Source organism: Mytilus galloprovincialis, chromosome 4 (assembly GCF_965363235.1).
Source record: "Mytilus galloprovincialis chromosome 4, xbMytGall1.hap1.1, whole genome shotgun sequence".
NCBI classification, from domain to species: Eukaryota; Metazoa; Mollusca; class Bivalvia; order Mytilida; family Mytilidae; genus Mytilus; species Mytilus galloprovincialis.
Genome location: NC_134841.1, coordinates 56,555,588 through 56,569,428, shown reverse-complemented (window position 1 = coordinate 56,569,428; position 13,841 = coordinate 56,555,588). Strand labels below are relative to the sequence as shown.

The 13,841-nt window shown below is 31.6% G+C and overlaps 1 protein-coding gene across 2 annotated transcripts in view; it reads left to right on the top strand.

Annotated features, from left to right (window-relative positions):
• The window catches only part of LOC143072497 (VPS10 domain-containing receptor SorCS3-like), a 137,828-nt gene that overhangs the window by 66,450 nt on the left and 57,537 nt on the right, over window positions 1–13,841 (top strand). For both annotated transcript variants that reach the window (XM_076247439.1, XM_076247441.1), the window contains 6 exons: window positions 1,641–1,738; window positions 2,384–2,491; window positions 3,100–3,217; window positions 4,465–4,604; window positions 7,362–7,481; window positions 10,296–10,467. In XM_076247439.1, coding sequence (XP_076103554.1) covers window positions 1,641–1,738; window positions 2,384–2,491; window positions 3,100–3,217; window positions 4,465–4,604; window positions 7,362–7,481; window positions 10,296–10,467 — 756 coding nt within the window. The remainder of the gene's footprint in view (window positions 1–1,640; window positions 1,739–2,383; window positions 2,492–3,099; window positions 3,218–4,464; window positions 4,605–7,361; window positions 7,482–10,295; window positions 10,468–13,841) is intronic.

Below are 13,841 nucleotides of genomic sequence, written 5' to 3'. Positions count from 1 at the left end.
TTTCAATTGCACAGTATTGCGCAATAGCAAGAAATATCTAATTGCACAATATTGTGCAATAGCAAGAAATTTTCAATTAGAGTTATCTTTCTTTGTCCAGAATAGTAGTTGAATCAACTTAAATCATTGTTTTATACAATATATATACAATGTATATTCACTTTTACTACCAACTGATAAATTAAAACAATCTTTACCATTCAGTGATAACAAGCACTTTATTTTACATTTTAATATTTTATGATGTATTTAAATGGGTAGTTATTGTTGCAAACTCCATTAGAAATTTGAATTGAGATCAGTTTTGGGAAAGGGGGATGTGAAAAAAAAGGCGGGGGGGGGGGGGGGGGGGGATGAGTATTAAATTTTTCTCATTTCATAATTCATAAATAAAAAGAAATTTCTTCAAACATTTTTTTGAGAGGATTAATATTCAACAGCATAGTGAATTGCTCAATGGCAAAAAAATATTTTAAGTTCATTAGACCACATTCATTCTGTGTCAGAAACCTATGCTGTGTCAACTATTTAATCACAATCCAAATTTAGAGCTGAATCCAGCTTGAATGTTGTGTCCATACTTGCCCCAACTGTTCAGGGTTCAACCTCTGCGGTCGTATAAAGCTGTGCCCTGCGGAGCATCTGGTTATATTTTACGTAAGCTCACTTTTAAATGAATTATGACTGCTGGTTACTTTTTTAACAATGAAATGCTGAATTAATTTAATTGAATAAATTTATAAATAATAATAGCCTTCTTAACACGAGAGTATGAACTAAAAATTGTACTATTTTAAATTAGAATCGGTAACCTTGAATATTTGAAACAGATCATTTCAAATTACAATTATATAATTTGGTCCATCCAAAATGATCTTTATTTACGTATTCAAGAATTAATGTTCTCATCAAAATATTTAAATCTCACAACGCATAAATGCTACAGCTATTTGAAAAAAAAAAGGTGTTTAAAAATTTTACAGGAAATTCAAGGATCTTCTTAAAATGGAATAAAAAGATACAAACAAATATTCTTTTCAGGTGTGAAAAACATGAACAAAATTTATAAATAATCGGGAATATCCTTATTAAAATAGTCCTCGTCTCACAACGTTTTGGTCCTTTGTGGTTTATAGACATATCATGGTTTCTAATCGGAGGAGATGTCAAAATGGCCGCACGCAGAGAATTGATACTCTAAATTTAAAATCGATGGTGATCTCTTATCTAGCAGAATAACACTTTAATAATTATGAATTTGAGCATTTTTATACAGAATGGACATTATATCAATTTTTAATTTTTTGGTGAAGTTTCCCTTTAAGTTGAAAACATTCCTTAACAATTGAACTATAATATTTTTATAGTAAGATTAATTTTACACTTGAGATTTTTTTATGAAAGGGCTACTGGTATGTTAATTTCAAAACAAAACAGGCCACAAAGGAATGAGAGATGTATATTTTTGAAAGCGTTGAATTCCAATCTTATTATTTTACAACAATTATTTTATCAAGTAATTCCCAAAAAAACTGATTTCTATTAGATAACTGATATGTGTATATAAGAAGATATCATCTGCTGCAGTTATTCTAGACATGATTGTATCATCAATACTGATAAATGCCTTGTTATTTCAGACTCCGTTTGATGGTTTGTATAAAATAAATATATTAGACCAGGGAGGAGCCATAATTGCAATAGAACAGAACAGAACTAAAGTAACCAATGTAGTTCAGTGAGTTACTGGTAATTTTTAACTGTGTGGTTATTATAATGTTATGGATTACATGGTAATTTTTAACTGTGTGGTTATTATAATGTTATGGATTACATGGTAATTTTTAACTGTGTAGTTATTATAATGTTATAGATTACATGGTCATTTTTAACTGTGTGGTTATTATAATGTTATGGATTACATGGTAATTTTTAACTGTGTAGTTATTATAATGTTATAGATTACATGGTAATTTTTAACTGTGTGGTTATTATAATGTTATGGATTACAGTTTTTACACTGTCTTGTATTACCAATATATAAGACCAACACTCTAAAGAGACTGCAATTTTATTGAACTTGGTTGACATGTTTTACCTGCCGGACAGGCATCATTAGGATATTTTATATACAGAAATTAGTAACTGAAGTACAAAGCTTAAAAATTAAAAGTAGGGAGTTATAGATAGATCAAATAAATAAAAGAAAATAATATAAGACAACATAAACAAAACAAACTGAAGTTTACTTTTTGATAAACTTTATTTTTCTATACTTATCTTTGCATAATTATAAAAAATAATGTTTATTGTTGAATCATTAAATCAGTAAGCTCAGCTGTATATTTTTGGATGTAAAATCATTTTGATATTTGTATTTTAGCTTTTCATGTGATGATGGAGCTACATGGCAATTACATCAGTTCTCTACAGAAATGATGTATGTGGATGGTGTTCTTACTGAACCTGGAATATCTACTCTCATTGTTAGGTAGGTTTAAAGGTTTGTTCATTCAAAACTGATAATCATTTTATTTTCCCCTTATGTAACCAACATTGAATCGAAACATGGATATATTTAAGGGTGCTATAAGTTTTACCCTTGTCCATCTGTAGGTCCTAAAATTGATTTCTGATCTCTCAACCAAATATTACAAAACTTATAGACAATGCTTATTATCACAGAACCCAGATCAAGTACACATTTGAGTTGTGTTACTTTTACAGTTCATGAGTTATATTCTTTTACAAATGAACCTATGCACAATGCTTATAACCACAAAATCTGGTTCAAGTTAAGATTTTTGTGGCATCACTATAGCTTCTAGAGCTATGCCCATTTACAAATGGAAAAATTGCTAAACTTATTGTTTCCATTCTCTAACTTATTTTTGATTCAACCATATCTTATGAAACTTATACACAATACTTATTACCACAAAACTCAGGTTAAGTACAAATTTGGGTAGTGTCACCTTCACAGTTCTTGAGTTATGTATCTTTATAACTTTATATGCAAGTGGGGGCTTCATCTGTGTCTCATAGACACATTCATCATTTATTGTCTATATCTAGATAAGATTTTGTTTATATTTGCAGTGTTTTTGGAAGGCTAAGTGACAAATCAGGAAGACAGATGGTCAAACTGAATTTCTCGTCTATTTTAACAAATATATGTGAAGATGATGATTACATTTCTTGGATACCTGTAAATAAGGTACAGTAACCAATTTCATTAACAAAAGATCAATTAAATCCTGTAGGCCTTATTTTATCTATCTTATATTTCATCATCATTAGTTAAAATTAACATGCTATAAAGATGCACCAATTATAAGAAAAATCATTAGCAAAATGTGAGATTTCCAGCAAGCTAGTAATTTTTATACGACCCCAAAAAAAAATTTGCGTCGTATAATGCTTTCATGTCGTTGTCTGTGTTCTCCGAAGACGCATTTAGTTTCCAGACAATAACTTAAGTATTAGTAAATGGATCTTTATAAATTTTTACCAGAAGGTTCATTACTACTAAAGGAAGGTTGGGATTGATTTTGGGGGTTATGGTCCCAACAGTTTTGGAATTTGGAAAAAGGGGGCCCAAAATAACCATTTTTGTAGTTTTCAAACAATAACTTGTGTTTAGGTGTATGAATCTCTCTTAAAATATACCACAAGTTTCCATACCATGAAGGCATAGTTAGTATTGATTTTAGGGGTTATGGTCCTAATAGTTTAGGAATTGGGGGCCAAAAAGGGGGCCCAAAATAAGCCTTTTTGTAGTTTTCAAACAATAACTTTAAGTATATGAATTGCTCTGAAATTATACCACAAGTTTCCATACCATGAAGGGATAGTTAGTACTGACTTTGGGGGGTTATGGCTCAAAATGTTTTGGAATTAGGGGCAAAAAAAGGGGGAAAACTAGGTTTTTCTGGTCAATGGACAATTAAGACAATTTAAAAGCAGTGTAAGGGAGGTAATTCAAAAACATTTAACATACAATGTTGGCTATGTTCGTATTTACCTCCCTTAAACTACTTGGAAATAATGTATAAAGAAATGTCAGGTTTTGGACTAGTTGCCAAAAAAAGGGGGGTTGGTAGTTTTCAATTAATTTTTTTCCAAATTTTCCAAATTTCAAATTTTTGAAAAGTTTGAAGAAGAAATATTTAATCGCACAATATTGTGCAATAGATTTGTAAGATCTTGACATTTGTTTTGTGTAATTAACCTATATTATGTCAAAAATTTGATCACAATCCAAATTCAGAGCTGTATCAAGCTTTTTCCATCCAAGTCCTAATTTGTAAAAGTAAACAATTATAGGTCAAAGTAGGGCCTTCAAAACAAAGCCTTAGCTCACACCTAAACATAAACAAATCAGTTTTTATAGCATTTATTGGGGTGAATATGATATATTGTGTTGCAAAGTATTTCTTAAAGTAACTGTTAATGTATTTCCAGGCAAATAACAGGAACTGTATTTTAGGTGAGACAATAGAGTACCAAAGAAGAAAACCAAATGCAATATGTTACTATGGACCTGAATTTAAGCGACTCAAACCAAAGTCTCTCTGTCAATGTACAGCATATGATTATGAATGGTTGGTTAATATTAAACATAGTCTGCTGAGTTGTACTTGAGAAAATTACAACATGTCAAATTGAATGATCAAACTATTACAAACTATTTCTAAAAGTAACAAATTATTGTTATGTTGACAAATTCATATTTTGAGTAAACTATTAAAAACTGGAATTTTTCTGGTTTTAAAGCCCCACTTAAAGGCATTATATCTTTTCAGTCGGTTTGTTGGTCTGTCCATTCTCCATTTGTCCTTCTGTCCCTCTTCAGGTTAAAGTTTTTGGACAAGATAGTTTTTAATGAATTTGAAGTCCAATCAACTTGAAGGAGGAGGGGCATTTAGTTTTACTCTTGTTGTTCACGTGTTAGAGTTAAGGTTTGCAATCTGTCCATTTGTCCATCTGTCTTACCTGCAAATTAGTTTTCCACACTTTTTTTCTTCATGCTTGAAGATATTGATTTGATATTTGATTTATTGTTTTTTCACGACAAGTTACAGGTCAAATTTGATTATCACGATTTTAGCTTTTTTCCTTGTTCAGTTGAAGCCCTTTCCCTAGAATTAAATTTTTGATGAAATACTTAATTAATTATTTGATATCTGTTCAATGGGAAATAACTCATTTTTGTTGAGCCTAATAGTCGCAGAAAGCTCGAAATAGGGATAGCGTTAGCTAACTTCTTAAAAGCTTTATATTTTAGAAGGTGGAAGACCTGGATGCTTCATACTTTGTATATGGATGCCTCATGTTACGAAGTTTCTGTCAGTCACATGTCCAATGTCCTTCACCTCATTTTCAATGGTTCAGTGACTACTTGAAAAAAAAGTTAAGATTTTTTGTAATGTAAAATTCTGTCTTATTATAAGTAAGAGGATAACTATATTTGGTATGTGCGTACCTTGCAAGGTCCTCAAGCCCGTCAGAGTTTTCACTTGACCTCGACCTCAATTCATGGATCAGTGAACAAGGTTAAGTTTTGGTGGTTAAGTCCATATCTCAGATAAACAATAGGTCTAGTATAATCGGTGAATGGAAGGACTGTAAGGTGTACATGTCCAACTGGCATTTTCATGGTTCAGTAGTTACATTTAAGGTTTTGTGTTTTGGTCTGTTTTTCTCATACTGTATGCAATAGGTCTTCTGTATTTGGTGTATGGAATGATTGTAAGGTGTACATGTCTAGCTGACAGGTGTCATCTGATCTTGACCTCATTTTCATGGTTCAGTGGTCAAAAGTTAAGTTTTTTGTCGAGTCTGCAACTTTTGTTGCAGAAAGCTCGACATAGGGATAGTGATCCGGCGGCGGCGTTGGCTATGGCGGCTACGGCGGCGGCGTTAGCTCACTTCTTAAAAGCTTTATATTTTAGAAGGTGGAAGACCTGGATGCTTAATACTTTGTATATAGATGCTTCATGTTACGAAGTTTCCGTCAGTTACATGTCCAATGTCCTTGACCTCATTTCCATGGTTCAGTGACTACTTGAAAAAAAAGTTCAAATTTTTTGTAATGCTGAATTCTCTCTTATTATAAGTAATAGGATAACTATATTTGATATGTGCGTACCTTGCAAGGTCCTCGTGTCTGTCAGACAGTTTTCACTTGACCTCAACCTCATTTCATGGATCAGTGAAGAAGGTTAAGTTTTGGTGGTCAAGTCCATATGTTAGATACTATAAGCAATAGGGCTACTATATTTGGTGTATGGAAGGACTGTAAGGTGTACATGTCCAACTGGCAGGTGTCATCTGACCTTGACCTCATTTTCATGGTTCAGTGGTTATAGTTAAATTTTTGTGTTTTGGTCTGTTTTTCTCATACCATATGCAATAGGTCTACTATATTTGTTGTATGAAATGATTGTTAAGTGTACATATCTAGCGGGCAGATGTCATGTGACCTTGACCTCATTTTCATGGTTCAGTGGTCAAAGTTAAGTTTTTGATTTTTGGTCTTTTTATCTAATGCTATATATGCCATAGGTCAACTATATTTGGTGTATGGAAATATTTTATGATCTTTATGTCAGTCGAGCAGGTTTTATTTAACCGTGACCTCATTTTCACGGTTCATTGCACAGTGTTAAGTTTTTGTGTTTTGGTCTATTTTTCTTAAACTATAAGTAATGTGTCAACTATATATGTTGTATAGAAGCATTGTTAGCTGTACCTGTCTGCCTGGCATGGTTCATCTGACCTGGACCTCTTTTTCAAGGTTTATTGGTCTTTATTTAGTTATCTTGGTTAATGTTAAGTTTATGTGACAGTTGTAATAAAGCTTAGCTTTATACTTAGGACTATCAACATAATATCAATGATTAGTATAGAAGGCGAGACATTTCAGCGTGTGCACTCTTGTGAGTTTTGGTCTATTTTTCTAATACTACATGCAATAGGTGAACTATATTTGGTGTATGGAAATATTTTATGATCTTTATGTCTGTGGCACAGGTTTTATTTGCATGTGCACTCTTGTTTTAAAAAGATTTGTAAAAGACATTGAATAAAGATAAATGACATTTTGTTTTTCTTTTCCTTTTCTTTAGTAAATTGTTTAAAGAGTATTAGAGTGGTAGATTTGTTTGTTATTTTATGTAGCTTACACCTTGACAAGTTATAAATCAAAGTTAGAATTTTGTTCCATTACAATGAATTTTTAATAGGTAGGGGACTATGTATTGCCATGCAATACTCACAAAATGCTTGTTATACATGGGTTGGGAGGTTTATTAGATATTGGTTGGATGTTAATTGTATATGTGTATTTTATGTTACAGTGATTATGGGTATGAACCAGAAGATATCAACAGACACATTTGTCAGAGGGCAGATTGGTTTGATGACTCTAGAATTAACCATCACTGTGTCGAGGGAGATTTTTACATAAGAAGTCAGGGGTATGATTACTGATTGGATACTTTAAGTCTTCTATTCATGTTTTAAACTTCCTCTATATTGATAATTTAGCACTCTTCTCGCACAGACATCTATTTGATATACTCATCCTGGGAAAGTTATTAAATGACCAACAGTTATTTAAAGTATCCCTATAAAAATGATAATGGGGAAGATATAATTTGAGTGACTTAATACCTAGTACTTTTTATACGACTGCAAAATTTTTGTGGTCATATATTGGTATGACATTGGTGTCGTCGTCGTCGTCCGAAGAGATTGGGTTTTCGCACTATAACTTTAGTATAAGTTAATAGAAATCTATGAAATTCAAACACAAGGTTTATGACAACAAAAGGAAGGTTTGGATTGATTTTTGAAGTTTTGGTCCCAACAGTTTAAGAATTAGGGGCCAAAAAAGGGCCCAAATAAGCATTTTTCTTGGTTTTCGCACAATAACTCTAGTATAAATAAATAGAAATCTATGAAATTTTAACACAAGGTTTATGACCACAAAATAAAGGTTGGGATTGATTTTGGGAGTTTTGGTACTAACAGTTTATGAATTAGGGGCCAAAAGGGTCCAAAATTAAACTTTGTTTGGTTTCATCAAAAATTAAACTATGGGGGTTCTTTGATATGCCAAATCTAACCGTGTATTTAGATTCTTAATTTTTATGCCCCACCTACGATAGTAGAGGGGCATTATGTTTTCTGGTCTGTGCGTCTGTTCGTACGTTCGTCCGTCCATCCGTCTGTCCCGCTTCAGGTTAAAGTTTTTGGTCAAGGTAGTTTTTGATGAAGTTGAAGTCCAATCAACTTCAAACTTAGTATACATGTTCCCTATGATATGATCTTTTTAATTTTAATGCCAAATTAGAGGGTTTACCCAAATTTCACGGTCAACTGAACATAGAAAATGATAGTGCGAGTCGGGCATTCTTGTACTTGGGACACATTCTTGTTTTGACCCTAATTTCACAGTCCAGTGAACATCGAAAATGATAGTGCGAGTGGGGCATCCGTATACTATGGACACATCCTTGTTGGTCCTGTTTTCAAATTGGTCTACATTAAGGTCCAAAGGGTCTAAAATAAACCTTAGTTTGATTTTAACAAAAATTGAACTATTGGGGTTCTTTGATATGCTGAATCTAAACATGAACTTAGTTTTTATACGACCGCCAAAATTGAAAATTTTTTGGTCGTATATTGGTATCACTTTGGCGTCGTCGTCATCCGAATACTTTTAGTTTTTCGCACTCTAACTTTAGTAAAAGTGAATAGAAATCTATGAAATTTAAACACAAGGTTTATGACCACAAAAGGAAGGTTGGGATTGATTTTGGGAGTTTTGGTCCCAACATTTTAGGAATTAGGGGCCAAAAAGGGCCCAAATAAGCATTTTCTTGGTTTTCGCACTATAACTTAAGTTTTAGTTAATAGAAATCTATGAAATTTTGACACAAGGTTTATGACCACAAAAGAAAGGTTGGGATTGATTTTGGGAGTTTTGGTTCCAACAGTTTAGGAATAAGGGGCCAAAAAAGGGCCCAAATAAGCATATTCTTGGTTTTTGCACTATTACTTTAGTTTAAGTAACTAGAAATCTATGAAAGTTTGACACAAGGTTTATGACCACAAAAGGAAGGTTGGGATTGATTTAAGGAGTTTAGGTTCCAACAGTTTAGGAATTAGGGGCCAAAAAAGGGCCCAAAATAAGCACTATTCTTGGTTTTTAAGCACTATTCACAGTATTGCGCAATAGCAAGAAATGTGCAATAGCAAATATTTTCAATTGCACAGTATTGCGCAATAGCAAGAAATATCTAATTGCACAATATTGTGCAATAGCCAGAAATTTTCAATTGGAGTTATCTTTCTTTGTCCAGAATAGTAGTTGAATCAACTTAAATCATTGTTTTATACAATATACAATGTATATTCACTTTTACTACCAACTGATAAATTGAAACAATCTTTACCATTCAGTGATAATAAGCACTTTATTTTACATTTTAATAATTTATGATGTATTTAAATGAGTAGTTATTGTTGCAAACTCCATTAGAAATTTGAATTGAGATCAGTTTTGGAAAAAGGGAAAGGGGGATGTGAAATAAAAAATGGGGGGGGGGGGGGGGGGGAGGTAAATTTTTCTCATTTCAGATTTCATAAATAAAAAGAAAATTTCTTCAAACAAGGATTAATATTCAACAGCATAGTGAATTGCTCAAAGGCAAAAAAAAATGTTTAAGTTCATTAGACCACATTCATTCTGTGTCAGAAACCTATGCTGTGTCAACTATTTAATCACAATCCAAATTCAGAGCTGAATCCAGCTTGAATGTTGTGTCCATACTTGCCCCAAGCGTTCATTGTTCAACCTCTGCGGTCATATAAAGATGCGCCCAGTGGAGCATCTGGTTTAAATGGATGATATAGGGATAGTTTGTAGCAAAAAGTAAAATTACAAAAAACCAAACTCAGAGGACAAAGAGTCCCTACCCTAATGACAATTCATACCATTCTTATGCAATTAATGACTTTTTATTCTTTATTCATTGTTGTGAACCATTTGACCAAGCTGGTACGATCAAATATCATTGATATCAGTATACTTAATGTAATCAACTTCTGTAAAGTTTAAAATCAATTATCAATTTATGAGAATTCAAGAATAACTGTGTTTACACAATTCAATGAAATTTAAAATTTGGGTTAAAATTATTGAAAATTACACCAATGATATTAAACATCGCAAAATTTTGGGAGCTGATGGTCACCTTTAATTTTGAAACTAATAATAATTACAGGTACAGAAAGATAGCATCCAATAAATGTGTCGGTGGTGTAGAGAACTCTGGGAAGTACGAACTGTTAAATATCAGTTGTCCTGTATATAAACCAGAGGGATTGTCACTAAGCATAGAACATGATACAGTAGCTACAGGATCATCTATTGTCTTCAAACTTTCTCAAGTTAAGGTAAAATTTAATTGTTTTTTGAAATGACTGGAAGTAAACAAGCCATATAAGCTTTTTTACATGATTTTGTACATTAAATGCATCTGGTTTCTGGTATTCATACCTTTCTATACAATTGTTACAGAATTACAGGGTTTATTTCTATGCTTTTAAACTACAGACAACCAATGTACTGTGAAATTTATGAGATAAATTCACCATGACATTTCCAGGTTTATAGTGGTAAAAGTCATAGAGAAAACATTGATGTAGAGTCACCTTATGTAATTGGAGCACCTGTTCAATTATGTTAAGCAGTTAAAATTTTTATTTTTGATGACTTTAAGAAATCTAATTCTTATATAAAAAAAACTACAATGCAAGTAGATATTTTACAAAAGGTTTAGAATTAAGGAAAAAATCCTGCTTAGAATTGCGTTTTAGATCTACACAATTTAGCATACATCTTAACCCTGGTACCTCCATATCCCTGAAAATCTCATGTGAATGATTATTCCTAAGTTGTACTATTATAAACATTATACTGCCTCCAGGTTAATAGAAATAAAGGAGATGAATCCTTAACACAAAGATAGATGTAATGGAAGTTGATTTCTTTAAAGTTGGAAAGTTAATCCACATATAAATGTTAAATTATGGCAGGCTATTACAGGTGCTTCCCTTATAAATTATAAAGACAGAGAATAATGATCCTGTTTAAAGCTGTCTAGCTGTCAAATTCATGGTCACCGATTTGACTAAAATTCTAGTACATGTATTTGATTAATAACAATGTAAAACATTTATCCAAATCATAAAAAGTATAAAATAAGCAATTTACATGGCATAGTCTCGAGAATAGGTAGCTTCGTTTCGTGTGATTTTTAATCTAGACGCCATCTAATTAATTATCGAGTTGGCCTCCGAATACTTCCAATGACCATATAAATGATATAAACATAAATAAAGATATAAATAGATAAAGCGAACTTATGTAATTGGATTTTTCAATGATTGTTTAATTTTTGTGGATCGAATAAGTAAAGAAAACGCTTTACCTTTGTTTAACTTTCAATGTTGACATACTTTTCCTTTATATAAATATACACACACAATTCACATGTTATCCATCACTAGCTAAGGGGTTAAATTGAAGTTCACATGAATACGGATTTAATGAGGTCGAATTATTCACTTCCATGTGAATAATACATTATCAATGTTTCTTCGCTTACTTTGACAAAATTAACCCGGCTGCTAAAAGTGAATTATTATTTCACAATTTCTATTCCATTAATGATTGAACAAAAAATATAATTTTTTATATATCTCGTAACTAGTGCCCCTTTAAGGATTTTCACTCGTCTTGTTTTAGAATTTTTGCCAGACATTAGGAATCCTCTGATTTTATCTATGTTGTGTCATTTTAAAAGTTTGTCCATTAACCCCAGCTTTTCTTTTCAGAATTTGATAACATATAGTTTAAAATGCTATCCTTGAAAAATCTAATAAAATCCTTGTTACTTTTTTCAACATTTCTGAAAGAAAAAACGTGCCAATGATTAAATGTATGAAAAGTCTAGAGAGAATTATTCCCAGCCAAATTTTCAATTGCTTTTATCTCGAAAACAAGCACGCAGACCCCTATTTTTTTCTACTTTTTTAGTTCCTTTAATTTATAATAGTCTTTTCAAAAGCTTGTTATTTTGAAATTGAGTAGTGAACTTCCTTAAATAAAAAGGGAAGCAATATGAATTTTGTCAAATGTTTTAAATAGTAGATTAAAGTAAGAGTTTTTTTAGCAACCTTGACTACCCTTAAGGATCTTTCATGGTTTGTTGATTTAAATTTGTTCAACTTTAGAAAAGTATATTAGTAAGTAAACCTAATTTTACTTTCAAAAGTTCAAGTATTTCTACATGAAATATTTTCAGAGCTAACAGTTTATTATGATCCAGGTACTTATGCAAAAACCTACAGTAGCTTCTTCAGTGCATGGAATCTTTATGTAAACTTCTTATGCATGCAAAGTCCTTTTATAAATATTTACAAGTATTAAAGAAGAACAAAATTATATGCTGATATGTATTATTTATATGGAAAAGCTTACACTTATCATGCTCATAACTGATTAAGATGTGCTTTCAGTTGAATCCACATTGAGATAAATTACTCTTATATCAAGAAATATGTTGAGAAATATATATAATTCTTTTTGTAAAGATGGCGAAACAAAGTCGTTAACAGTCTTGCTTCCGTTTATCTTACCTTTCATGCCTCCTTCTGTATATTCCTATCAATACATACTGTGGATTCATTTTTATTTGTTGGAAATAAATTTTCATGGGTTTTGTTGGTACCTATGAACCACGAATCTAAATGTTCAACAAGTTACAAATTTTATATTGGCTTGTATGAAGAAATTGACAAAACCACAAAATCAAATATCCATGAAAAGTGTTTTCATAAAACCTGAGACTACTATAACACAGAGATTGGTCACTTCCTGTACTGACCAGTCAAATTGTAAGTATTTTTGTGTCATCGATAACGTCCGAGTCACGTGATCTGATGAGTTTGACAAGATGGAAAAATCCGCCATCTTTGACTGATGAAGAAAAATAATTAATTAGAGAATGTAGATGTTTAAAGAGGTTTATATTTCGGTAAGTGTGAATATAACATTTAAAATAATCATTATTGTTTGTTTATAATCACTTTTAATAGAAAAAAAGTGCAGTTATAGACTTGAATTTACTGACTAAATCGGAAGGTAATCTCGAATTTTTACCAGTCTATGGGACTGGGTCAATGACAAACTCGACCATAACTTATATTTCAGATGAACAATCTGTTTCCCGGATATTTCAATACAAGCCTTAGTAATAATCCGTTGTAATTATGTAAAATTTGTAATTTTATGAAATACCATTTTTTCTGTATCGTGACAGTTCCGGTGCATAATTGAGAATCACACGTGACAAGCTGGATTGACAAGGTGCATAAACAACACGAGGTCTGATATCGAATGATAGGTTCATTTATATTGTTAGTTTAAGAAATTCAGACTTATATTTGGTTCTGTTGATAAAATAAAAGCAGTCTTTACTTGTTAGAAAAATAATTTTATGCCATGAATGTTTGAAGCCATGTCTGCATAGAGAGTCTGTTTTTAATACTATAAACATGATATCCTGAAGTACATGCACTTGGTCTGCTTTATCAGTATAATTTTTTTGATAAATATCTTTTTGTCGTAGAATAATGAATTTCATATGGAATAAAATTGAAAGGTTATTTCTTTTATTCTAATATAATATTCTTTGTTGTAGGATAAGTAATGCCTCACAGAAAGAAATTGAGCATTGGAAGAAGGTTTAATAAAGATATAGGAA